This window comes from Miniopterus natalensis, chromosome 3, assembly GCF_054644295.1.
Source record: "Miniopterus natalensis isolate mMinNat1 chromosome 3, mMinNat1.hap1, whole genome shotgun sequence".
NCBI classification, from domain to species: Eukaryota; Metazoa; Chordata; class Mammalia; order Chiroptera; family Miniopteridae; genus Miniopterus; species Miniopterus natalensis.
The window spans coordinates 36,340,763-36,366,567 of NC_142083.1; the positions used below are offsets into that span (position 1 = coordinate 36,340,763).

The window sequence follows — 25,805 nt, forward strand, 5'->3', positions numbered from 1 at the left end:
ACCGCTGAGCCACGTGGGGCTGGGCAAAGATATTCTTAAAATTATATAGGCCCTGGCCCAGTAGCTCAGTTGGTAAGGGCACCATTTGGCTACACGGAGACTGCCCAGTCCCCGTCAGGGCACACCAAGCATCGACCAAGGGACGCGCCAGTGAGTGGAACGACAGATTCATGTTTCTCTCTCAAATCAATAAAAAATTAAATATATAAAAGATACGACAATATCCTTCCCCAATTATCCCCAATTCAACAAACACTGTACAGTGTCCTCCATGTTAAAGGCGCCATGTTTTTACTTTAGAGGATGAACCTAACTTCCAACGAACCACCAGTGGCGTGCGCACTGGGTTTGCGGCCGCGCGATCCGAGGAGGCGTGCCCGGCGTGTGTGGCTAAAGCGACCCTCAGTCTGTGGGGCTCGGTTTGGAGAGCTGCTGACCTGGTGGCCGTGAACTAGAGGCCTCTGACAAAGGCGTAGTTTTCCCCTTAACCTCTGGAAAGCAAGGTGTGGGAAGGGGATTTGGTGTCTCTGTTATGCTGACGCGTGTTCAAACTTGTGTCTCTCTGCCAACTGTACAAGTTGCTAAGAGAGCCACGGACTTACATGAACACGTCCTGGGAGAGACTTTTTTAGAGCTTCCCGGCCTTCGCCCGGAGACTCGTGGGTGTGGGTGGTTCCCGCGGCCGCCGGACCGGAGGTCTGCTGCGCGCTGGAGGGCACGGGCTGGGCGCCGGGGTCTCGCGGCTCCGGTGACCCTGGGCGACGCCGGGCGTTTCCTCCTTTTCCGGCCGTGGGAAGTTTTGTTTTGGTGCTTGGTTCCTCGTCTAGGAAAGGTGCCCTGTTGACAAGGGTTTCTCAGTCTCCTCTAGGCGGCTGGAGGCCGGGTTCCCCCATCCAGCGTGCTCGGACTCGGGATCCTCGAAGGCGGGGGAGGCGAGTCTTGTGAGGAGGAAGCGGGCGGGCGACTGGGCTCCCGGCTCCACTGCCGCCGGCCGGCCCCTCTCGGAGCCGGGTCGCTGGGCCAGTACCCAGTACACCGCAAAGGGTGCAGACGGTCCCCCCTGGTGACTCCACAAGGACCCGGTTCTCCACCATTCCCAAGAGGCTGCTCAGCGCGGCCCCGCCCGTGCTGGGAAGCGAGGGAGGCGACTCGGGCGCGGGAGCGGGTCGCGGGGCGCATGCGCGCACCAGGCCGCGTCTAAGGGTTCGCCCCGCGGCGGCTGCCGCTAGGTGGCGCATGCGCCCTGGAGGGTGCGGGCTGGTCTCTGGGAAGAAGGCGGTGGCGGTGAAAGGTGGGGGCGCCGTGGGGGCCGGGCCCGTGTTTACACAGCGGCGGGCGGGCGGGCGCGGACGCAGAACCCGGCGCGGCGGCTGCACGATGGTCATGGCGCATTTCGTCGAGAATTTTTGGGTAAGAGAAGGATGTTGGAAATTGTGTGGGTTTCGGAGTCCAGGGCTTTCTGCGCCTGACCTCGGCCTGTGTGCGCTTCGGGCCGTGGCGGCGGCGGCGGCTCCTCGGGCTGGGCGAGCGTCCTGGGACCGCCGCCTGCTGGATCCCGCCTGGATGAAGCCCGGCCGGCGACTGGTCGGCGGCCGCCCCGACTTGCAGACTCGCAGCCCTTGCCGGGGCCGAGGGCTGTCAGCGCGGCCCCTCAGCCCGCGGCGGGGACGCCGGGGAGCCGCCCGCCTCCCGCGCTGGGACAAAGCGCCGGATGAGGCGGGAGACGGGACCCGGCCCCGCCGGAGGCTCCTGGCGCCGGGCTTGCTCCGCGACTCGGACGCGGAGGACGGGCCCGCGGCGCGGCCGCCCCCGCTGCGCGCGAGCGCGGGCCCCAGTGTGGTGGAGGGGGCTCGCCTCCTCCCGCACGGCCGGCCCCCGTCTGCGCCCTTTGGCCCCCACCGTTCGCACTCGGAATCCCGTGAGGGCTGGGGCCGGAGCCGCACTTCCTCTCGGCTTCGCAGTTCGGCGCCCAGGACTTTGCCTCAGGGCCTTTTCACAAAGCGTATAAAAGTTGAATTTAATGATCCTGGATTCCTGGGGCTTAAGTGCTCCGAAACTTCCCCTTGTCCCCGCGCTCCTTCCCCTTCCTCATTCTTTCCACACTGCTCTAGCCCAGTGTCAGCATTAGGTTCTTATTTGAGAATGCCTTTTCCGTCTCCCTGTGCAGTGCCTTTGCTGCAGTTATTGTTTGCTGTCCTGGGAAGTACAGTTCAGCCATGGACAGGAGAGGAACATGTTTACTCAGGTATCTTGGGTGAATCTCATTTTATGTCCTGACAGTTGCAAGTACTGCAATTCCATTTTAAGATGCAGAAGTATTTAAAGGAGTAATCTTGCAGTGAATAAGGATTGTGCCTGAAATCCTTATTTCTAAGTGTCTCAGGCATGACCTTGCTTAGTAATCAGATCAGTTCAGAGTTAACTTGTTTTGTATGTTCCTTGTTTTCCACAGGCAACATAAATACTGGACAATAGGTGGTGTTTTTTCCCCCTGAAAAGTTTTATTGAGGTACAGTTCACATACCACGTACTCATTTAAGTGTACAATTCAAGGATTTTTTTGGTATATTCATAGAGTTGTGCAGACCTCACCACAGTCGATTTTAGAACAATTATATCACCTCAGAAAGAATCCTTGTATCCATTAGCGGTCACTCCCCATATCCCTCCTACCTCAGCCCTGGGCTACTAACCTATAGATTTCTGCCTCTGTAGATTTGTCTATTTTGAACATATTAAAGAAATGGGATCATATATGTGGTCCTATGTGACTGGCTTCTTTCACTTAGCATGTTTCCAAGGTTTATCTGTGATGTAGCATGCACCAGTCAGTACTTAATTCCATTTTATGGCTAAGTATTCCATTGGAGATATATAACATTTTATTTATCCATCGCCATGAGGGACGTTTAGTTGTTTCCACATTTTGGCTATTACGAATAATGCTGCTGTGAACATTTCTGTACAAGTTTTTGTGTGCACATATGTCTCCATTTCCTTTGGGAATGGGATTGCTGGTTCATATGGTAATTCTCTGTTTAACATTTCAAGGAGCCAACAAACTGTCCAGAGTTGCAGCACCGTTTTACAATTCCACTGTCAGTGTCTGAGGGTCCCAGTTTTTCCACATGCTGGACAACACTTGTTATCTGTCCTTTTTATTACAGTGGGTGGGTGTGAAGTGGTATCATTGTGGTTTTGATTTGCATTTCTCGGGTGGCTTATGATGTTGAACATCTTTTCATGTGCTTGTTTCCCATTTATGTATTTTGTTTGGCAAAATGTCTGGTTAGATTCATTGCCCATTTTTAGATTGGTTGGTTGTTTTATTACTGAGTTGTAAGAGTTTTTTTACATTCTGGGTGTATGTCTCGTATCAAATTTTTGACTTTGTAAATATTTTCTCCCGTCTGTAGGTCGTCTTTTTCATTTTCTTGATGGTGTACTTTGAAGCACAGACATTTTTAATGTTGATGAAGTCGTGAAGTCCAGTTTATCTAATTTTTCTGTTACCACTTACGCTTTTGTTGTTTTATCTAAGAAGCCTTTCCTAGACCAAGGTCACAGAGTTTTTTGGGGGGGAAGTGGGAGGATTTTTATAAGAGCCAAACTGACAGCATATGCTGAGGAGCAAGATCGCAGATGCTCCCCAAGATCACAGAGATTTACTTCTGTTGTTCCCTTCTGTGGGTTTTATAGCTTTTGTTTTGACATTTAGGTCTATGATCCATTTAGTTAGTTTTTGTGTGTGGTAAGAGGAAGAGGTACAATTTCATTCTTTTGCATGGGGATATCTAGTTGTCCCAGCACCATTTGTTGAAAAGGCTCTTCTTTTTCATTGAATAGTCTTGGCATCCTTGTCGAAAATCATTTTTTGACCAAAGATGTATGGGTTTACCTCTGGATTTTTAGTTTTATTCCTTGTCTATTCTTATGGTAGCACCACATTGCTTTGATTACTATAGCTTTGTAGTAAGTTTGGAATCAGGAGTGTGAGTACTCCAACTTTGTTCTTTTTCAAGATTATTTTGGCTATTTTGGATCAGCTGCACTTCCATATGAATTTTTGGGTTAGCTTGTCAATTTTAGACTTTAGGTTTTACAATGGCAATTTGTAAAACTTTTAAAAGAATAATTTAAATTGACATTCTTAAAATGTTTTGCATATTTTTTGATGCATGAATGTGTTTTGGAAGTTGACTTTAATTCCAAATTGTATGTTAACATTTTAAAGTTATTGTTTGCTTTCTGTTAACTGAGCTTTGAACATAGCCTTGTTTGATGTTTTTGGCTGTTATGAATAATGCTTCTATAAACATTTTTGTACAAGTTTAGTGTATGTACCCTTTTTTGTCTCTCTTAATAGAGGAATAAATTTCGCTGTCTGAAATCTGCAGTGAATCCCAAGTCTAATTTATGTTTCAGTCTTTGCCTTCACTTTACTGTCGAATACCAGTAGTTAAAATAGACTATTTTATTTTACTTTCAAGACTGGAATTGGGGCTGAAAGCTCTAAATTAGAGCTTAAAAAGCTCCAAAGGAGGGTTAAGTGAACTAGGAAAGTCTAGGAACAAAATAACTTTTGAGAATTTGATAGTTGTGTGTTTAAAACAACTTAAAAATTTGTATATTTTAGGATCACTTATAAAATAATTTTCTAAAATATATATTTTTATTGATTAGAGAGAGAGAAGAAGAAAGGCAGAAACATAGATTTGTTGTTCCACTTATTTATGCATTCATTGGTTGATCCTTGTGTGTGCCCTGACCGTGGATGGAATGGGGCAACTTTGGTGCATGAGAATGACACTCTAACCAACTGAGCTACCTGGCCAGGGCTTAAAATAATTTCTTAAAATAGAGAACTTAAAATTAATTTCACTTTTTTTTCTGAATGTTTAAAGCACACTGTCAAAACAGAATAAAACTTGTCAGAGTGAGATAATGGGAGACTTTAAAGTTTTAGGTTTGTAAGAAAACAACCTATTAATTGTTTTTTCTCCTGCATGTAAAAGACCTTTTGCTGTGGCATTTTATTAGAGGACAGTGTGAATCATTCAAACTCTCGTCAAGTTCTTTTGAAAGCAGCACATCCTGCCTTTCAGTCTTTAAAGTATAGTGTTTCTTAACTAAAAGTGTATGCTACATTACAAATTCTTTTACTATACTTTGAAAAGAAAAATGTATTCTGCCTTCCTACACAAACAGGTATTTTGTTGCTGATAAGTCATTTTTTACCACAAAGCATAGGGCCATTGATAAGCTGAAAATATTTTTCTTTTCTATTAAAATTGGACAGCAAAAATCTTAATAGCAGATACTACACTTCTGTCTTTACTATATAAAAACAGTTGTTAGCTCATCAAAAGATTATGTAACTTTAAAAAGGTATCAACAGTTATTACAGGGAGGAAGTGTCTCTATATGCCACTTCATTCTCCAAGAGTTGAGTACTAGTTAATAATACTTTTGAGATTCTCTATGTCAGTGTTGCACTATAGTTATTAAAATGGCTTTAAAAGTTCAGATTATTAAATTCAGGAGCTAAAAATTTTTTTAAAGGAATGGATTTCATAGGTGATTATTATTTTTTTAATATGTTTTTATTGATTTCTTTTAGAGAGAGAGGAAGGGAGAGGGAGAGATAGAAACATTGATGAGAGAGAAGCATCGGTTGGCTTCCTCCTGCATGCCTCCTACTGGGGATCAAGTCCAAAACCCAGACATGTGCCCTGACTGGGTCTTGGGGCATGGGACTACACTAAACCAACTGAGCCACACTGACTAGGCATAGGTGATAATTTTTGAAGAGGAAAAATAAGTAAGCACAACATATTTGATTAAATACCTTATAAATCTCATTTTACATAATAAACCTAATTTATATAAGCTATGAAGCATTTTCCGAAAGATACCAAGTATTCTTTAGCATACATCGCATTGTTATAAACTGACATTTTTCCTTAGGTAACTTTTTCCAAAGATTATCTCCAATCACTACATCAAGAATGCACAACAGTTATTTTAGGTATTTTTATCCTGAGGTTTTTCCTTCTTTTCCTTATTTCTTTTACTGATTAACCAGTACAAGAATTTCATTCCATTTGTCTGTTGATTTCACTGGTGTTGTCATAGTTAAGTTTTAAATAAAATTGGAGCACTTTATTATATATCCAAAATTTGATATATGATTACATGATAAATTGGGAGGATTAAAATGTATTTTTTTTTTAATAAACCTGGAATTGCTATTAGTAGGACATTGGAATGCAAAACATTGTTATATTTTTGTTTGCTTATGTAATATAAATTTAGTATCTTAGATGAGAAACTAATAACCACGCGCGCGCGCACACACACACACACACACTCTTTGGGGTTATTTAAAAATGTATGTCTTTAGCAAATTAGTTGAAGTCACCATAGAAACCCAGAATATAGGCTTTCTATTACTTAAAATTTTCAAATACTGTAGTTTGGGGTACCTGCTTAGGATATGATCCCATCAGATGATACACTAAAATTCAAAAAGTGTATGTGTATGTATATTTACATATCTACATTAACATATTTGTGAAATTTATACATTTTAGTATTCAAAAGTTACAAAAGGAAATAAATACAGTATAAAAATCTCCTTACTTTTCTCCAGTCATCAAGATCACCCCAAAGGAATTCACTGTTACCAATTTCTTACATAGCTTTCCAGAGATAACCTGTGTATATTCAAGCAGATAACATCCACTAAGTTAAAATGTATAATTGTATAACAGTTAGCCATGCCCAAATTGTTTTCAACTGCAACAAGCTATGAAAATAAATGCAAACTACAAATTCATCTAACTAGGTTCAAGTAGACTTGACAGGCAGACATTAAAAAATTACAGTATTGTAGATGGCACTAAATTTTATTTTGAGGCCCTTGGATTTTTTGGTTGGTGGTGGGGGTGAAGGGGTGGTGGTTTTGTATTTTCGCCTTAATCTAGGAGGAATTTGAAAGTGAGAAGTTGATACTGATTTAGTCTGCATAAATTCAGTTCAGGGGAAGGATTTTAGAACATTGATATGGAAGGGATAAAAATTTGCTGTCTGGGTTCTTTTCTAGCCCTGCACACTAAATCCTAAATGCTTTAATCCTTTTAGAACTACTTTAATTATTTAGGCAAAGGCATGGGAGAACAGGTATGCTTTGTATCATTCTGCATATTTGGCTAGCATTAAGTCCTTTGGAAGTAGTTTTTTTGAGTCATGGGGTATCTTTTGAGATTATTCATCCTGATTTCATAATTCTAGAACAATTAATCCTAAAACATCCATATAGAAATTTGTTGCCATGCAGATTTATAAAGGAAAGGGAATAATGGCTTGGCTTTTAATTTACCTGGTGTGGAAAAATTAAAGAATATTAGAATTAGAAGAATTTTAACAATCAGGTCCACAGAAGTTAACATAAATTGGTCAGATATGGGGAGAAACAAGAACAGCACAACAGCACCTGAGATGTATAGTTATATCTATTGATGAAGATTGTAGAGAATGTTGCTGGAATGACCAGAGTTAGGATTAAATTGGGACATGGCTAGTGAACTGCGCGATGGAGATGAAGCAAACCATTCCATCAGTTCCATGAGGCATAGACATGTTCCTTGATGGAAGCGCAGGATTAAAAATTATGGAAGATACTGACAGGCATGTTTACTTGACTTTAGGGAAAAGATAGGAAGGTACAATATAAGTAAAGCAAATTGTGGTTCTGGCGTCTTAAAACTAAAAAGTGTTCCGTTTTAGTTGGGTGAAACAACAGCCAGTGAAGATGGCTTTACCTTTTAATTATAACCATTATGATGTAATAGGTAAAACAGGAGACTACAGAAGAAAGGAAGATTACCTATAGCCTTTCCCTCTATCCTCTGAGATACTTAGAAATACAAAATGGTTCTTTATGGTTTTGTATCTTAGCTTTTTCAAGTGATACTACTATCAAGCATTTTTCTCTTGTGATTAAGTATTCTTGAAAATATTTTCAGTGACTGCATAGGTTCCCATGGAATAGAGAGGCCATACTTTTTTTAACCACCACCCCTCCCTTTGGACATTTAGGTTACTTGTAATTTTGTTTTTTCCTTTTATGAGTTATGAGGACTTGAGATTTATGTATTAATGTATACAAGATGCCAGTTTAAGAGGTAGCCTTCAGTGCCTTTGTAAGCATAGCTTGAAGAGTTTTTGAGAAAGCTGACATTGTTTTATTTCATTTTGAAAGTAATGAAAATTACATTTATTTACAGATTACAGAAAATTTGAAAGATATAAAAATGAAAGTTATTTCACAACTGTTTGCATCTGCTATTTTTGTAGAATCCATTATGTAATATCTATTTAGATGGCTTTAAGGATTTAACTAACTGGGAAGAAGTGACTTATAATTAAAAAGTTTAGGGAGTATTATCTGAGGGGTGAGAAAAATATTTTTAACGTGATAAGATTTATTTTCATCAGTCAACCAACAAATGTGTTTGAGTGAGTTTTGTACCTGCACTAAGTAGTTTTGGTTGCTGAGCAGTGCTCATTCTGCATGTTTTAATCATTGTTTTTTGCTTTAGCAATATCTTGTCAGTAGTTCTGCAGAATAGTTTTAGTGATCATGTGTGAAAAACTACTTGCATATATTTTGTTTTTTCCTAGCATTTTTCAAGGCAAAAATGGTACTGGAGGGCTGTCATTGCTTATTTGTTAAATTCCCATCAAAAGTGTCGAGAAGATACTTCACTAGAGGGTCCATTCTTCAAAGAAAAAAGAGTATCATCAGAATTAGTTAAATGTTTGATTGTGTTTTTCAGAGAAGGCAGGTAAAGTGAGACTGTACCAGACATGTATTAATGTTATACTTTGCAGTGACTTGTCCAAGGTTATCTAGTAAGTGTTGGTAAAAACTAGAGTAAAAGCAGAACGTAGAGAGGTAGAAAGTGATATTTTTTTACTTTTGAAGCAGTATAGAGTTCAGAGGAAGGTTAGGCATGTTATTGTTGTTCACATGACAGCACCTCCTGACCTTTTTCTTCCCCCTCCAAAAATATTTTTTTTAATTGAAAAGGAAAATAGGTAAAATGAACTTTTTAATTCATACAGTCTATACTCTTATCTTCTGCCTGTTTTTCAGCTCTTGGACTCATCAAAGTTGAAGTGTTTAATTTTCTGTTGCCCTTAAAAGGTTCTTTGAAAGAAAAGTTTCAAACCATTAACTAAAATCTCTGGGGTTTGCCCTGGTCCGTAGCTCATTTGGTTAGAGCGTAGTCCTGATTTGCCAAGGTTGCGGGTTTGATCTCTGGTCAGAACATATACAACCAATGAATGCATAAATACCTGGAACAACAAATTGATGTTTCTCTCTCTAAAATAAATTAAAATTTTTTAAATATGTGGGGTTTGTAGCCTTGTGCTTTTCTACTATTTTTGTGGCTCTTAAAACCTAGATATGTGAATTCCATTTTAGTTAAAATAGAAATTTCATAGCCTTTTAAATAGAGATATGCATTTTTTCTTCAAGTGGAAATATGTTAGATTGTATTTTATAACCTATTTAAAAATTTTAAGTATAAAGTTGTTATAAAATCAACCAGAAAAAGGTGCCTTTGGATTTCCAAAGTAGGTTTGATGATTTATTTAAACTTTTTAATTTGAAATTTCAAGGATGTCTTACTTGTAGACTACATTAGGCTAGAAAAAAATCTGAACATTTTCAGTGACTTGGTGACCTTTCTTATAATTTAGTTATCTTTTCAAGCTAAATTTCAGTTCAATTGATAATTTAGACCCAGGACAATATGCATAGTAGACCTCATTTTCATGATTAAAAAGTAGCATGTTACTATATGTATGTGAAAAGAAATCTGGACAGATATACATCAAACTGTTAACTGCAGTAGTCTTAGTTAAATTGGAGTGTTAAGAGGAAGTCTGATTCTGGACTTTCATCTTCAAAGGATGGTAAAACTTTTTTTTCTACTTCATGCTAGGAGTACAAAGATTTTTTAACGCTTATTTATATTGGATCATAACACAATTTTTATTTGCCCCAGGTCATAGTCAGTGGATATTCTGTGAAAGTGATACCTCTTTGTAAAGTGCATTAAGATTAGCCGGTAAAAGAACCTATCTTAGTGCAAACGTTTATAGCAGTTGTTCTCCTTGGATCAGCAATGGTGTTAATGTTTCTGTCAATCAATACTGAAAGTTTCTCTGCAAAAATTTATTGATTAAAAAGGGTAAATATTATTTACTGAACTTTTGGGACAACTTTATTGAGCTATACTTTACATACCATGTAGTTCACTCATTCATTTAAAGTGTACAATTCAGTGGCTTTTGGTAATATTCACAGTCAATTTTGTTAATATTTGCAACCACCATTACATTTAACTTAAAAACATTTTCATTACCTCAAAAAGAACTCCTATACCTTTTATCATCCCCTACATTACCCCCCAACCCCCAAGCAACCCACTAATCTACTTTGTCTTTATCTTTTTTTATTCGGGACTTTAATATGAATAGAATCATTACACTATGCGGTCTTTTGTGACTGGCTTCTTTCTTTTAGCATCATGTTTTCAGGGTCAATCATTATTGCTGCATATAGCAGTCCTTTATTCCTTTTATGGCTGAGTAATATTCTAGTGCCCGACTATATCACATTTTGTTTATTCATTTGTCAGGTGGTGGACTTCTGGGTTGTTTTCCATCTTTCAGCTATTATGATTAATGCTGCTATAAACATTCTTGTACAGATTTCTTTGTGGACGTATGCGTTAAACTAATGAATTAGCTAGCTGAAAAGAAGCTCATCACTGATTAGTAAATACCTACCCTTAAAAACCTAGCTACAGCCTGTCCGGGCATGGCTCAGCTGTTGAGCATCGACCTAGGATCCAGGAGATCCCGGTTTGATTCCCAGTCAGGGCACGCGGCTCCATCCCCAGTCTGGGACGAGGCAGCTGATCATTGATGACTCTTTCATCATTAATGTTTCTATCTCTCCCTCTCCCTTCCTCTCTCTGAAATCAATAAGATATATTAAAAAAAAAAAAATCTAGCTGCAGGTGTACCTCAGTTTGCATTTCACAGGTTTTTTTTTATAAATTGAAGGCACGTCCCTTCACCAGCATAAAGCTTACGACTTGCTTTTTGTGCAATACTCACTTTGTTGTGGTAGTCTGGAACTGAGCACCCAGTATTTCTGAGGTATGCCTGTATTTGGTTATGGATTTGTTGTTGTTTTTTGGTGGGTGACAGTAATGTTCTGACAGTGATTATGGTGATGGTTGTACAACCCTATAAATATCCGAAAAATTATTACAGTGTACATTTTAAATGAGTGAATTGTATGGTGTGTGAATTTTATCTCAATAAAACTGTTGTAAAAAAAGAATAAAAATTTGAGCAGAAGGAAAAAACAGCCATTGATAAGCAAGATTTTATGTCAACAGTTGTGGTATACTTGGGAGAAAATTGCTTTTTAAAACTGCTTGTCATGATAGCTCTTAACTCTGTTACTTCTGTATTGAAGAGTTGGCTTATTTATTTTTTAATCCTCACCCAAGGATATTTTTCCATTGCTTTTCAGAGAGAGTGGAAGGGAGGAGAGAGAGAGAGAGAAACATATATGATGTGAGAGAGACACACATTGATTCGAACCTGCAACTGAGGTACTTGGCTGGAATTGAACGTGGGATCGGTTAGTCCTCGGGCCAACGCTCTAACCACTGAGCAAACCAACTGGGGTGGCTTTATTTTTTATTAGAAAGTTAACCTATGCTCATTATTCCACTTCTTAGAAATAATTGGCTGTTAATAGTTTGCTGCATATGCCTTTAGAATCCTTTTATATACATACAAGGTGGGGCAGAGGTTTACAGTTCATATGGAAAATAATACAGTAGTTAATAAATAATAATACACGATTAAACTGTTTTGAGTACCAACAACTGTAAACCTACTTTTGCCCCACTCTGTATATGCAACATTTTTTTTCAGTGAAAATGAAATCCTACTAGGTATACTGTTTTGCACCTTCCTTTTTAATTCAATTCAATTTAATTTTTTTTACTTAAAAATAAATAAATAATAAATAAAAAAACAATACCAGGCCTCCATAGAAGAATGGGGCATTATGAATTCTGCAGTCATCTGTTCCCAATGAACATAAATAGCAACCCTATCCAACTGTTAGGGAAAGCTGACCTTCCTCAGTAAATAAGATTTGACCATTCAACTAAAAGAAAAAAGAAAAATCTTGCTTATATATGGAATCTCCCTGTACATTTTTTAGCCATTTCCTGTAAATCTACAGTTCTTTCAAACTAAAATTTAAAAATATATTTCTCTTGTAGGAAGGTACCAACCTTCAGAAATTGAGGTAGTAAGAACCAATTTGTTAAGAAAAGACAAAACCAAGCAAAACTACTCTCCCAAGAGAAAAAGGGAATTTCCCAACTTCTCTTTCTTGTTTCAGACAACCTTATTGAAAACATATTTTAGCTATCATAAAACCTACCCATTTTAAGTATACAACTTACTAGTTTTTAGTAACTTTATGGAGTGGTGCAACCATAACCATAAATCAGTGTTAGAATATTTTCATCCTTCCAATAATTAGATCCCTCATGTTCGTATACAGTTAATACTCTTTTCCACTTTCAGTTCTAGGCAGCCACTAATCCACTCTCTTTCTTTATAGATTTCACTATTCTGGACATTACATACAATCATACAACATGTGGACTCTTATGTCTGGCTTCTTTCACTTAGTAAAATGTTTATGAGGTTCATAAAGTAGTATGTGTCAGTGTTTGTTTCTTTATTGCTAAACTGTATTACATTTTATGGATATACCTCATTTTGTCTACCCACTACCCATTTACTAGTTGATGGACCCTTAAGTTGTTACATTAGGTTATTTTTGGCTATGAATAATTGTATGTTTCATTTTTTATCACTGACAGTACATCTGGGCAGATTTTTAAAATTAATACTTAAAATCTGCAAATTTTTTTCTTGCTATAGTCTTTTGAAGAACACTGTATGTATGTTATTGTAGGCTATACTGTGATTTATTTAACCAGTAATGCTAGTGGATGTTTTTTAATTGTTTCTGATTTTTTACTATTATGAACAGCACTATAGTGAATATTCTTCCACATTTTTTTTTTATATGTGTGTTTCGTGATACAGAGTTCTAAAGGTGGAATTTCTGAATCAAAGGGCACGAACACTTACAGTTTTAGTAAAATATTAAAGACCAGAAAACATTTCAGTCATAATTCTATTTGATAATAAAGGTCTGTTGTCAGGTTATTTGTACATTTGTGTATTTTAGCAAGTTCTGCTTGCTTCAGTTAACAAATATGGTAAGAAATTTTTTTTTGTCTTGAAAATAATAGGAACATATCTACTTCAAGGTCTAGTGTGATAAAATGGACATGCAATTCAGAATTATTTTTGTTATTTTACTTTTCTTTGTATTAGAACATCTACTAAAAACATTGGGGGCTACTATAAAAGTTATAGAACTTGCATGGGTATACTTTTAGTTAAAAAAAATACTGGGTAATCTCAAATGGTGGCAGAATTATAATGAGTCATGGTTGTCAGTTTCAAGAGTGGTTTCTCTTCCTATTTCCCCAGAATTTCCCATATTTTGTGCAAGGGAAAATGCTGAAGCCAAATAGGTCTAGACCTGAGCTCCAGTGCCCTCACTCCTTCTGTATTTTTTCACATATATCTGAAATGTGTGTTTATTTAATATACTATCATTTTATCAAGGCTATAAAGTAAGATTTTGATAAGGTGACAATAAAACCTGGGTTCTTTGTTAGACACCTTGACTTTGAATTTGAGTCATTTGTTTTGTGAAATTGTTAAAGAAAATGGTGCTTAGAGTTAGACTCATTACATTTTTTTGACTTTAGTAAGTGAATGAATTGCAAATAGGAAGAAATGACAAATGGATTTGTAATCATGCAGGGTGTTTATGTTTAGTCATTAGTGCCTTTTCAGGCAGCCTTCTTCTGTATCCCATCCTTACTAGGATGAGTTTTCCTTTTCTTTCCAAGTGAAGACTGGAGGGATGGAGTAGCTAGTACTTTTTCCTAAGGTATATTATATCACTGTTACTGTATTATTATATTGTATAGTAAACAAATTAATAAACCTCATTCCCTGTATTGGGAATTTTAAGTAATAGGCTGTTTGGATATCTGAACTTCCCAAGTAAAGAGCTTGCTCCTTCAAGGACTTCTGTTTTTTTAATTCTCACCAGAGGACATACTCTTTTTTTTAAAAATTGGTTTTCAAGAGAGAGGAATGGAGAGGGGGAGAGAGAGAAACGCTGATGTGAGAGCAAAACATCGATCGAACCCCCAACCTTTTGGTGTACAGGGGACTATGCTGAGCCACACTGGCCAGGGCGAGGACTTCTTAATAAGAGCCCAGATTTCTCATATAATTTAACCTTTTCTTGATTGTTCAATGTTTAAAGTGCTGTAACAGAGGCACACAATTCTCAGGACCTTGTTGCCCCAATTATAAGATGGTCTCTGAGTTCTTGTCTCCTTAAAGAAAATTCTTTTTTTTTTTTTTTTTCCCTTGTAAACTTGGTAAATATTATTTCTTCTAATGGTCTGTGTGCTGGTTTGAATAGCCTCTGCCAGCTCTTTTCCAATTTGCCCTTTAAATATGCATAGTGCACTTTGGGAACCCAGGTAACCTAGATTTGTTAGAATTATGTGCAAATGAGAACTAGTGGGTGTGTTAGGTGAGAAATTTGGGGCATAAGAGCTTCAGACTTTGGATTTTAATGTGTTAGATTTAAGGTTTGTTTCTCCCCCCCCCCCCCCCCGATTTGTTTTTTTCAAGGTCTATATTATGGGAGTTGGTGGATTGTCTAATCACTTGTAATTTCTGTATTATATTCAAGTAATGGAATGAATCCCTGAGAGGTTTCAGGCCTGTCATTATTTGTAATTTGTTTTACTAATCTGCATGATGTTATTTTTGCTTGCTATAGACCAGTGATAATGTTTATTTCAAAAAATATCCTTATTTTTGCTGGAATAAATTTGCATTCAAAACCCAGGGAAAGTAAAAAATAAACTTAGGTAATAAATTTTTTCTTTATCTTAAATATGAAAAAATTGTAGAAGCCAAATGGATATGTTTGGATTCATAGGAGGCTGTAGTTTTCTGTTATATTCGTCCTGAAAAATGGAAATGGATCTTCAGAATGCTAAGGATATTATTTATATTACCTCCTTACGAATATTACATTTTAATTTGTTGTATGTATGGCAGACTAATTACTTGGTGTATTAGCTGACAAATTTATCAGGGATCACTTCAACATAACTGGAAGTTACTATAACATGTTTCCTGTTTTTGGCAAACTTTGGAAAAATTAGGTTTCAGATTGTGTAACACTTGCTTACGATAATGCTTTTTATTTCCAGTAAATATATTCCATACTTCATTATTTTATTATCACTGAAGAAAAATAAAACTTCTATTTGTGAAGAGAGTTATTGAGCTTGGTTTATTGATAGTCTATTATTTTACCTATAACATTGATATTTCTGATGTTTTCTTTGCTATGACTAGTTAATTTAGCATTTATTGGATTAAATAACTAAAGGTTTTGTAGGATTGTGTGGTGGTCTGGTTCTGTTAATTTCCCATTAGTTGAGGACTAGCCAATAGACTGTTACTGCTCTTTAATTAAAATTTTATCTACTTTCTCACTTCTCAAATTACTTGTTTACTGAAAGACTTATATTAGCAATTATAAAGTATCTTGTGGGATATTCAATGCTTATGTGATTAATAATATGCTGTCTTGACTCAGAAGTCAAGGTATAGTAATTTTAAAGCTCAGTCTTTTGAGTTAAATCAGCGATTTTCAACCCTTTTCATCTCATGGCATATACAAACTAATTACTCAAATTCTGCAGCACATCAAAAAATATATTTTTTCCAATCTGACAAAAAATTAGGTATAATTTTGATTCATTCACATTGGACGGCTTTTGTTGTGTTGGCTGTTGTCATTTTTTTATTTGACAACCTAAGGGAAAAGAGGGCAGTCCCTCTGACTAAATAGCCATGTATTGCATGTTTTAAAAATTCTTGCGGCACACCGATTGAAAATCGCTGAGTTAAATAATTAGGAATCCCTTAATGCCTGTTTAAGGAAGTGAATTTTGGTATTTGGTAATGTATTTAAAGAGGCCCATGGCTATCTTTTCTAAATTATACTGCATATTATTCCTTAAAATTTTAGACTTAGTTTCATTAATATACTCTTATGAGTAATTATGGAGTATGCATATGTATGTGATTGTATATATAATAAATTATAAACTTCATGAAACCTTACAATATTCCTTTGATACAGTTTTAAGTCTTACAATGAGTAACAGTGGTTAAATTTAGGAAAGACAGCTTACCTGTCTTTCAGAATTGCATATTTGTTAATGTTATTAAGCCATGTTGACAGCTCTCTCCCTTTTTTTATTTTTTGTTAAACTAAAACATCTTTTTAAATTGTAGGGGGAAAAAAACAGTGGCTTTGATGTCCTTTACCATAATATGAAACATGGACAGATATCAACAAAAGAGCTAGCAGATTTTGTAAGAGAAAGGTATGTATTTTTTCATGTAATTTAACAGTTTATTACAAGTTAAATTTTAGAATATAAATGAGAAAATTTTGATTGTAAAGTAATCAAGTACAGTTAAAACTGTACTTTGTTAAAGTAGTTATACTTTAAAGTAGTGGTTATCTGTAATCTACACGCTGAGGGCTAAATAGTGGCTCCAAGTGGCATTGTTAAACTGGTTTATGTATCACTGCTTGAAAATATTATCTACATATTTTTCATTGAATGTACTAACAAGGTGATATAATAGGAAAATTTGAGGAACTTTGAAGGATAAAATATTACCATTTCTTTAAATAAACATGTCAGTAAAGAAAACATACTAAAATAACTTGAAAAGACTGTTTTCTGAACTTGTAGTTTAATTATGTATTATTATAACTTTTATCTTAAAAAAGTCCTAAAAATGTGTTTTTAAATTCTGCAAATTTACAAAATGTGATTGTCTTTTTAAAACTTTATAATATAATGGTTAATTTAGAAACTATTAAAAATAATTATAATTTGATTTGATTAAAGGTGTTTTGTGGCTGGCCCCTCTTGGTGGTTTTTATATGAATACATTTAAAATCTTTACCTTGATAATATAGAGATATTTTGCCTTTAGATACAACACTTCATTTATTCTTTCAAGAATTTATATCCAGTGTCTGTAGTGTGTCAGGTACTTGTCTTGATTCTGGGAATATAGTGGTAAAGCCATAACTTCTGCCTTCATAGAGTTAACTGGTAGGAATTGGTGAACAAACTTTTTCATGTAACACCAATCCTCTTATGGCTTCCACCTCTCTATTGGAGTTAAGAGGGAGTCCAAAAGCTCTAAGTGCTATGAATAAGGCTATCCCTCTCCAGCTTCTATGTCGTCATTGGCAGGTGTAATAAAGGAGAGATCCCAGAACTCTGCGTCTCTGGCATACCCCCTAGCCTGCCTTCTTCCCCAATACTTGCAACACTACTATAACGAACTACCTTGAGACCTTTAATGCAGTTATCATTATGCCTTTTAGCCCTGTTTATGTCAGTAACCCTAAGAAGTCCAGGACTCCTGGGCTATCTCTTTGCCCAGAATCTAACTCTGGTGTGCAGTGAGACAACCCATTCTTCCACTCCCCCTTCCCTGCTTTATTTTTCTTTATAAAACTTAAACCATCTGATATAAACAATATTTTACTTATTTGTCTTAGAATATAAACCTCATAAGAGCAGGGATTGTTTTTTGTGTCATTTTTGCTTATTACTCTATTTCCTGCACTTGGGAGAGTGCTTGCCCCTTTAGTAGGCCCTCAGTAAAGATTTTTAAAATTTTAATCTTCACTCGAGGATACTTTTTTTTTTTTAATATATCTTCATTGATTTCAGAGAGAGGAAAGGAGAGGGAGAGAGAGAGATAGAAACATCAATGATGAGAGAGTCATTGATCAAGCCTGCAACCCGGGCATGTGCCCTGACTAGGAATCGAACTCTGATCGCCTGGATCCTAGGTTGAGGCTCAACCTCTGAGCCACGCCCAGCCGGGCTCGAGGATACTTTTTCTATTGCTTTTCAGAGAGAGAGGAAGGGAGAGACAGAGAGAGAGAGAGAAATATCAATGTGAGAGAGAGACATAGATTGGTTGTCTCCTACGCACGCCCTGACCAGGGCTAGGGATTGAACCTGCAACCGAGATGTGTGCCCTTGGCCGGATTTGAACCAGGACCCTTCAGTCCACAGTCTGACACAATAACCATTGAGCCAAACAGGCCAGGGCTCAGTAAAGATTTTTTTTTTAAATAATTTTTATTTTTCAATTACAGTTGACATACATTTTTATATTAGTTCCAAGTGTATAGCGCAGTGATTAGATATTACATAACTTACTAAGTGATCATCCTGATAAATCTTGCACTCATCTGACACCATACAAAGTTATAATATTATTGACTATGTTCCCTGTGCTGTACTATACGTCCGCATGACTATTCAGTAACAACTGATCCCCTCAACCCCCTTCCATCTGGCAGCCATCAAACTGTTCTCTGTATCTATGAGTCTGTTTCTGATCTGCTTGTTCGCTTATTTTGTTTTTTTAGATTCAATTGTTGATGCATATTTATTGCCATTTTATTATTTCTATTTTTTACCTTTTTTTCTTCTTAAGGAAAACGCTTTAACATTTCATATAATACTGGTTTGGTGATGATGAACTCCTTTATTTTTTTCTTGTCTGGGAAGCTATTTATCTCTTCTTTGATTCTAAATGATAGCTTTGCTAGTTAGAGTAATCTTGGTTGTAGGTCCTTGCTTTTCATCACTGAATATTTCTTGGCTTCTGGCCTACAAAGTTCATGTTGAGAAATCAGCTACCAGTCTTATGGGAGCTCCCTTGTAGGTAACTAATTGCTTTTCTCTTGTTGCTTTTAAGATTCTCTCTTTGAGGGGGTGGGAAGTGAAGGGGGTCTTAATATATTGTGACAGGAGAAGATATGACTATAGGTGGTGGGCACACAGAGCAATATACAGATCTTGTAACATAGAAACCCATGCCTGAAACCTGTATGTTCATATTAACCATTGTCACCCCAATAAATTTAAAAAAAAGAAAGATTCTCTTTGGCCCAGCTGGTGTGGTTCAGTGCTTGAGCACTGACCCATGAACTAAGAGTTCCCCAGTTTGATTCCCGGTCAGGGCACATGCCCAGGTTTGGGGTTCCATACCCAGTAGGGGGCGTGCAGGAGGCAGCTGATCAATGTTTCTTTCTCATGGATGTTTCTCTCTATCCCTCTCTCTTCCTCTCTCTCTCAAATCAATAAAAACATATTTAAAAAATTTCTCTTTGTCTTTAACCTTTTTCATTTTAATTATGATATGTCTTGGTGTGGCCCTCTTTGGGTTCATCTTGTTTGGGACTCTCTGTGCTTCCTGGACTTATATGTTTATTTCCTTCACCAGGTTATAACATACTTCCTTGATCTATTTATGTCTAATAATAATTGGTACTTTTACCCTCTTCCTGAAAATGCAGGAAGCTTATAACACTACCACCTCCTAACTTAGGCTTTATATGCTATTTGTATGTATGTGTGTGACTTTTTACTACGGTAATTAAAAGTTTTTCATTTTTAAGAAATTTTTATTGTGGAAATATATACTTATGCATACCATTTTTGTTCTGTATTTCTTCAGTCTTCTATTATGGAAAACCTGAAATTTAGTCAAAAATAGAGAAAATATTATAAACCACTAAGTAATAAACTATAGCCTTTTCAGATTGGCTTCTTTCACTTAGTAATATGTATTTAAGATTCCTTCATGTCTTTTTGTGACTTGATAAGCTCATTTATTTTTTGTGCTTAATAATACTCCATTGTCTGGATTTACCACAGTTTATTTATCCATTCACCTAATGAAGGACATCTTGGTTGCTTCCAAATTTTGTCATTTATGGATATAGCTGCTTTAAACATCAATGTGTAGGTTTTTGTGTGGACATAAGTTTTCAGCTCCTTTGGTTAGATACCAAGGAACATGATTGCTTGATTATAGTGTAAGTGTATGTTTAGTATTGTAAGAAACTGCCAAACTGTCTTCCAAAGTGGCTTTATCATTTGAATGCCCACCAGCAATGAATGAGAGTTTTTGTTCCACATCCTTGCCAGTGTTTGGTGGTGTCGTGGTTCCAGACTTTGGCCATTTTATTTTTTTCTTGGTGCACCATTCCTGGAAGTATTACAATACTGGGTCGATGTGTGGAGCGGACAGAGCAAGTTCCTGTTCCATTTCCCTTCTCTAAAAATACATTTAATATATTGTCCTCTGATAGAGTATGTATCAGATATTAAACTGATAAGAACAGATACTATACTTGATCTTGCCCAAAAGGCTGAGAAGTGATAGACTTTGGCCATTTTAATAGGTATTTAGTGGTATCTCATTGTTTTAATTTGCAGTTTCCTGATGACGTATGACATGGAATATCTTTTCATATGCTTATTTGCCATCTGTATATCTTTTTTGGAGAGGTGTTTGTTCAGGTCATTGGCCCATTTTTAAAATTAGGCTGTTTTCTTATTGTTGAGTTTTAAGAGTTCTTTGTGTATCTGGGATACCAGTTCTTTTTTAAGGTGTGTCTTTTGCAAATAGTTTCTCCCAGTCTGTGACTTGCCTTCTCATTTTCTTGACATTATCTTTCACAGAGAAGTTTACATTTTAATGAAGTCCAGCTTAAGAATGATTTCTTTCACAGATCGTGTCTTTGGTGTTGTATCTAAAAAGACATCACTATACCCAAGGTCAGCTAGGTTTTCTCCTGTTATCCTCTAAGAGTTTTATAGTTTTGCAGTTTACTTTTTTTGTCTTTGATTTTCAGCAGTTTTACTGTGATGTGACTAGGTATAGATATCTTTTTATTTATCCTCTTAAGGTTTGTTGGGCTACTTGGATCTGTGGTTTGATATCTTGTCAATTTTGGAAAATAATCCATTTTTATCTCTATAGATATTTCTTCTGACACATTCTTTGTCTTTTTTACACGTTAGACTTTTTTGCTTTGTCCTTTGTCCTTTATTTCTGTTTTCTGTTTTACATTCTTTTGTCTTTTTGAGCTTTATTCCAGGAGACTATTTTCAACTCTCTTCTAGTTTATTAATTCTCTCTGTAGTGTATTGAATTTGCTGTTAAATCTTTTTTTTTTTAAATATATCTTTATTGATTTCAGAGAGAGGAAAGGAGAGGGAGAGAGAGAGATAGAAACATCAATGATGAGAGAGTCATTGATCGGCTGCAGCCCGCACCCGGGCATGTGCCCTGACCGGGAATTGAACCCCGATCGCCTGAATCGTAGGCCGACGCTCAACCGCTGAGCCATGCCTGGCTGGGCTTGCTGTTAAATCTTATCCATTGACAAATTAACTTTTGTATTTTTCAGATACAGAATTTGTATTTTTATTCAAGTTTGCTCTGGTTTCCTCCACTTTTAAAAAATGATTTCTAGTTCTTTACGGAAATTCTTTTTAAAATACATATATATGTTTTTATTGATTTTAGAGAGAGAGGAAAGGAGAGAAAAATGTTGATGAGCTGCCTCCTGCACACCTCTTACTGGGGATTGAGCCCACAACTCGGGCATATGCTCTGACCAGGAATCGAACCAGGGGCCTCTTGGTGCATGGGACGATGCTTAACCACCTGAGCCACACCAGCTGGGCTCTACGGAAATTCTTGATTTAATTTATCTCCTTGAACATAATACATAAACTCATAAGGTCTAAGTTTTATAATCTCAACTTTTGGAATGTTGCTAACTTGTTCCTGTTTTTGTTCATCATGTCTTGTTTCCTTATGTGCCTGGTGGTTTTATGAATGTATATAAGGCATCCATGCAGGACCCAGCATCAGGGTTTGAAAAGATATGGATTGAAGTCCTTTTGAGGGTTTGCCTATTTATGGTTCATCCTTACTCTTGGAGTCTCAACTTAAAGGGCACGGGATTTCCCATGCTTTCCACCTTTGGCAGGCCTCGATCTATTGTTTCTTCTCCCTTACCTGGTGAGGCTGTGAAAAGCTCTGCTCCACTTCTCAGTCTTAGCTGCCTCTTCTAGATGCCCCAAGGGAAAAGCTGCCCTACATATCTGACTCACGTTTTTGGATATTCTTCTCTTGGATCTTGGCCTGCTGATTCTTAACTGCCTCTTTAGTTCTCAGATGCCTTTTAGTCACACACCTCTCCTCCCATGATTTTCTAGTTTTCCTTATTGGAAGGTTTTTGTATCAATTCACAATTACTAGAAATTGACCACTTTTTTTTCTTGCTGTTAAAACTTATTCATTGAGATATTAATATTTCTTTCTGTATTAACTTTTTAGCTTATCGAAGTACTACCTTTGTAATATAGTATATTAAAAGGACAAAAAAATTTAAAGGAGCGGAAAAAAATCACAATGCCAGCAGTGAGAGGCAGATAATGTTAATAGTTGCTTGTTGTTAGAGAGCTGGTTATGGGTGTGGGGTAGGGGGATAGTGGAGATAAGCTTAGTTTGGATAATCTGAGTTTGAGATGCTTAAGGTATCTGAGTAGAGTTGTGCTTGAGGCATTTAGATATTAAACTGATGGTTTGATGTAAGAGCAATGTGGAGATCTGGATTTGGACATTAAAAGCAGCAAGTTAGTTGAACCTATCAAAGTAAATGGAAGGGCAGTGGTGGCTGTAGACTGTTACACTGTTAAGGGTAGAACAGATTGAGAAGGGATGTGATAATTACAGAGGTAAGATAGAACTTAAGTTTCATAGTGTGAAGAAGGCCAGCATGTACAACAAATACTGCCTCATGTTTTGTTTTGGTTTTTTTTTTTTTTCTTTTAAATATATCTTTATTGATTTCAGAGAGAGGAAAGGAGAGGGAGAGAGAGAGAGAAACATCAATGATGAGAGAGTCATTGATGGAGCCCACATCTGGGGCATGTGGCCTGACCGGGAATCAAACCCCAATCGCCTGGATCCCAGGTCGACGCTCAACCGCTGAGCCACGCCTGGCCGGGCCCCCCTCATGTTTGTGTATGTATCCATGGGAAAAATATTTTATCTCATACTTAATGGCTTTGGTTGATTTTTTTTTTTTTTAAGACTAAAATCCTTTAAGCTAAATAGTAGTTATATAAAACAGTATGATAGTATGAAATACTTGTTAGTGTTTTAGATCTAATCACAAAATAGATTAAGCCTGAAGTTCAGGATTTCAGACTTTCTAATAATTTATATTTAGTATTGTGCAAAAGACTATTACTAATCTTTTGTTCTAGTAAATGTGTATAATAATGAAATCACAATGTTGAAAGTAATCAAACTATATTAAGTACACCAAGTAAGTATTAAAAAATAAATGACTTTCATGCTGAATCAGTTTACAGAGAGAGAGAAAAATACAAGAAGCAGTACCCTTGCATTTCTTGTTTAAATAACCATTGGTACTAAAGATAAAAAGAGTGGTGACTTCATGTAAGTTTTTTGTGTGATATAAATTATTTTAATTCTATACCAGACTAGTTCTTTAGGTAGATGTATAAAAGGACATCTAACAATAGGCCAGAAATTCATGACCACATACTTATTTTTAACACATAATTGGACTTAGCTTTTTGTTTCTACAGTTTTAATTCTATTTTGGTAACTTTGCTATGTGTTTGGTAGTTAAATGAGATATGATAATATGGAAATTTGATTTAACAGAGCTACCATAGAAGAGGCATACTCCAGGTCAATGACAAAACTAGCAAAATCTGCAAGCAATTATTCACAACTTGGGTGAGTTAATTTCTTTGGAGAACTCTTTTTTAGTGCCGATTTAGGCAGAGTTCTTCAGAATATTAAGTTTCATTGAGGATGTAATAGTTCATAAATGTAAAGTATTTAATGTACTTATTTAAAATGTATCTGTGAATATATTCTTTACTTGATTGACTATATAATTTAACTTGCTGAATTACGGAATACAAAGTATGTGAAACTTATTTTTTCTCCTTTTATTAAATGACATAGTCATTCAGTAGTGTAGTTTGGAGCTTATAAATATTATGTGTAATGCATGTTATTCCTGTTTTCTGTAGCTTCATTTAAATTCTGCTGAACAGTGATCTTGAAAAACTCACTAACGATTGAAATGTTAAAATGTGTTAAAAATGTCTCATGGTTTTTTAGACTATCATTAAATCTTTTAAGAATTTGTGTTGAAGAAATGTATTCTTTGGAAAATGATACCAACAATAAGAATATGTTTAAAATGAGATGTGCTCACAGCCAGAACAACTCTGGGAAGAATAATTATATAATTTGAACTGTAACAATTCTGAAAGGAATACTTAATCTGATTTAATTATCTGAAATGTGGGAAGAGGTTGTATTTTAGCTCAGATGTGAAAATAATTTGTGTAACATTTACAAAGATTTTTATAGTGACATTTAGTAAAATATTTCTCTGTATATGGGTTTCTGATGAATCTGTGAATCTCCTGAAATTTTATGTAAATTTTTATGTAGGTATTATTAACTCATATTTATGATAAAGAGGGTCTATACCAGTTATCAGATTGACATATGATTTTGTGATTCAGAAAGCTGGTTAAGAATGACTATTTTATGAAAGTATTCTGTAGTGTCGTTGAGTGAGTTTGAATAAAAATCTTCCTACTTTGTGGTCTAGATAAAGAAGGGTGGGACCCTCAGTTCATCCACAGGGTAGTGACACTGTCCATTATGTAAGTGCTGACAGCCACAGCTAAAAGGACCTTTTGTAGCTATGTACAGTGGCTGGGAAGGATAGGGAGCTATCACCCTTTTCACCTAGAGAAGAGTGAGGACTGGTAGTTGGTTACTTTTGTTTTTTCCTCCCAATTCTCCTCCAATTCTTTCCCCTCCACTCCCTTGACATAACTTCATTCTTTCTTTTTTCCATCTCTCTACTCACTTTTCTGGTAGCCTTCTATTTCCGGAGCCTCCATTTAAACTTCATCTTCTAAAACATAATTTCTTCTTTATTCACCCCAGTAGAAGGGTCAGAAAGTAACTAGAATAACAGAAGCTAGCTTTCACCAGTTGGCCATAGTTTTATTATTGGAAATTCTAACCTATTTTTAGTAACCGAATGGAAGATAATAAAGTTATTGACAACCTTTCTGTCTTTGGAATGTGTGCTTCTCATAAATAAGTGATATTTTATTTTTTGTGTTAGTGTCATCTCAAGATCATAAAGATTTTAAATATTAATGTTTTTGTTCGCTGATGTATATTTAAGCAAGAAGTTGAATTTAACCTTTCTATATTTAGTTCATTTAAACATATTTTGGATTCGTCAGTTTTCTTTCTTAGTGTTTATTATACATTCATGTGTATTACCTGACCAGAAAAAAAGTTCTATATATCAAGCCTTTGTAAATGGAATTATATTTGAAATTCCTTAAAGAAACCTATATTTATAGAAATCTTATGTTGAACTGCTTTTCACTGTAAGGAATCTTTTGGTAAAGTAAAGGGACACTCCTATCTTATCTGCTTTGTGAAATCTAGACTATCATGTATCAGGTTTACATGAAGTGATGTACAAGTCTTTTGATGCTGTAGTGAGT

At 36.6% G+C, this 25,805-nt stretch overlaps 1 protein-coding gene, 1 long non-coding RNA gene and 1 other non-coding gene across 4 annotated transcripts in view; 2 read left to right on the forward strand and 1 right to left on the reverse strand.

The window, feature by feature from the left end:
• The first annotated feature begins 1,324 nt into the window (after positions 1-1,324).
• Positions 1,325-25,805, forward strand: part of FCHO2 (FCH and mu domain containing endocytic adaptor 2) — a 102,314-nt gene continuing 77,833 nt past the window's right edge. The window contains exons 1-3 of one of the 2 annotated variants that reach the window (XM_016214433.2): positions 1,325-1,410; positions 16,600-16,691; positions 23,914-23,988. In XM_016214433.2, coding sequence (XP_016069919.1) covers positions 1,378-1,410; positions 16,600-16,691; positions 23,914-23,988 — 200 coding nt within the window. In that variant the 5' untranslated portion in view covers positions 1,325-1,377. The remainder of the gene's footprint in view (positions 1,411-16,599; positions 16,692-23,913; positions 23,989-25,805) is intronic. The other variant, XM_016214432.2, reaches the window with a different exon arrangement.
• Positions 1,954-4,394, forward strand: LOC148093471 (uncharacterized). Its single transcript, XR_015714214.1, has 2 exons — positions 1,954-2,509; positions 3,417-4,394. It is a non-coding gene; the product is annotated as an uncharacterized LOC148093471 (long non-coding RNA).
• On the reverse strand, positions 20,391-20,581 carry LOC148093472 (U2 spliceosomal RNA). The gene has a single exon (XR_015714352.1). It is a non-coding gene; the product is annotated as a U2 spliceosomal RNA (small nuclear RNA).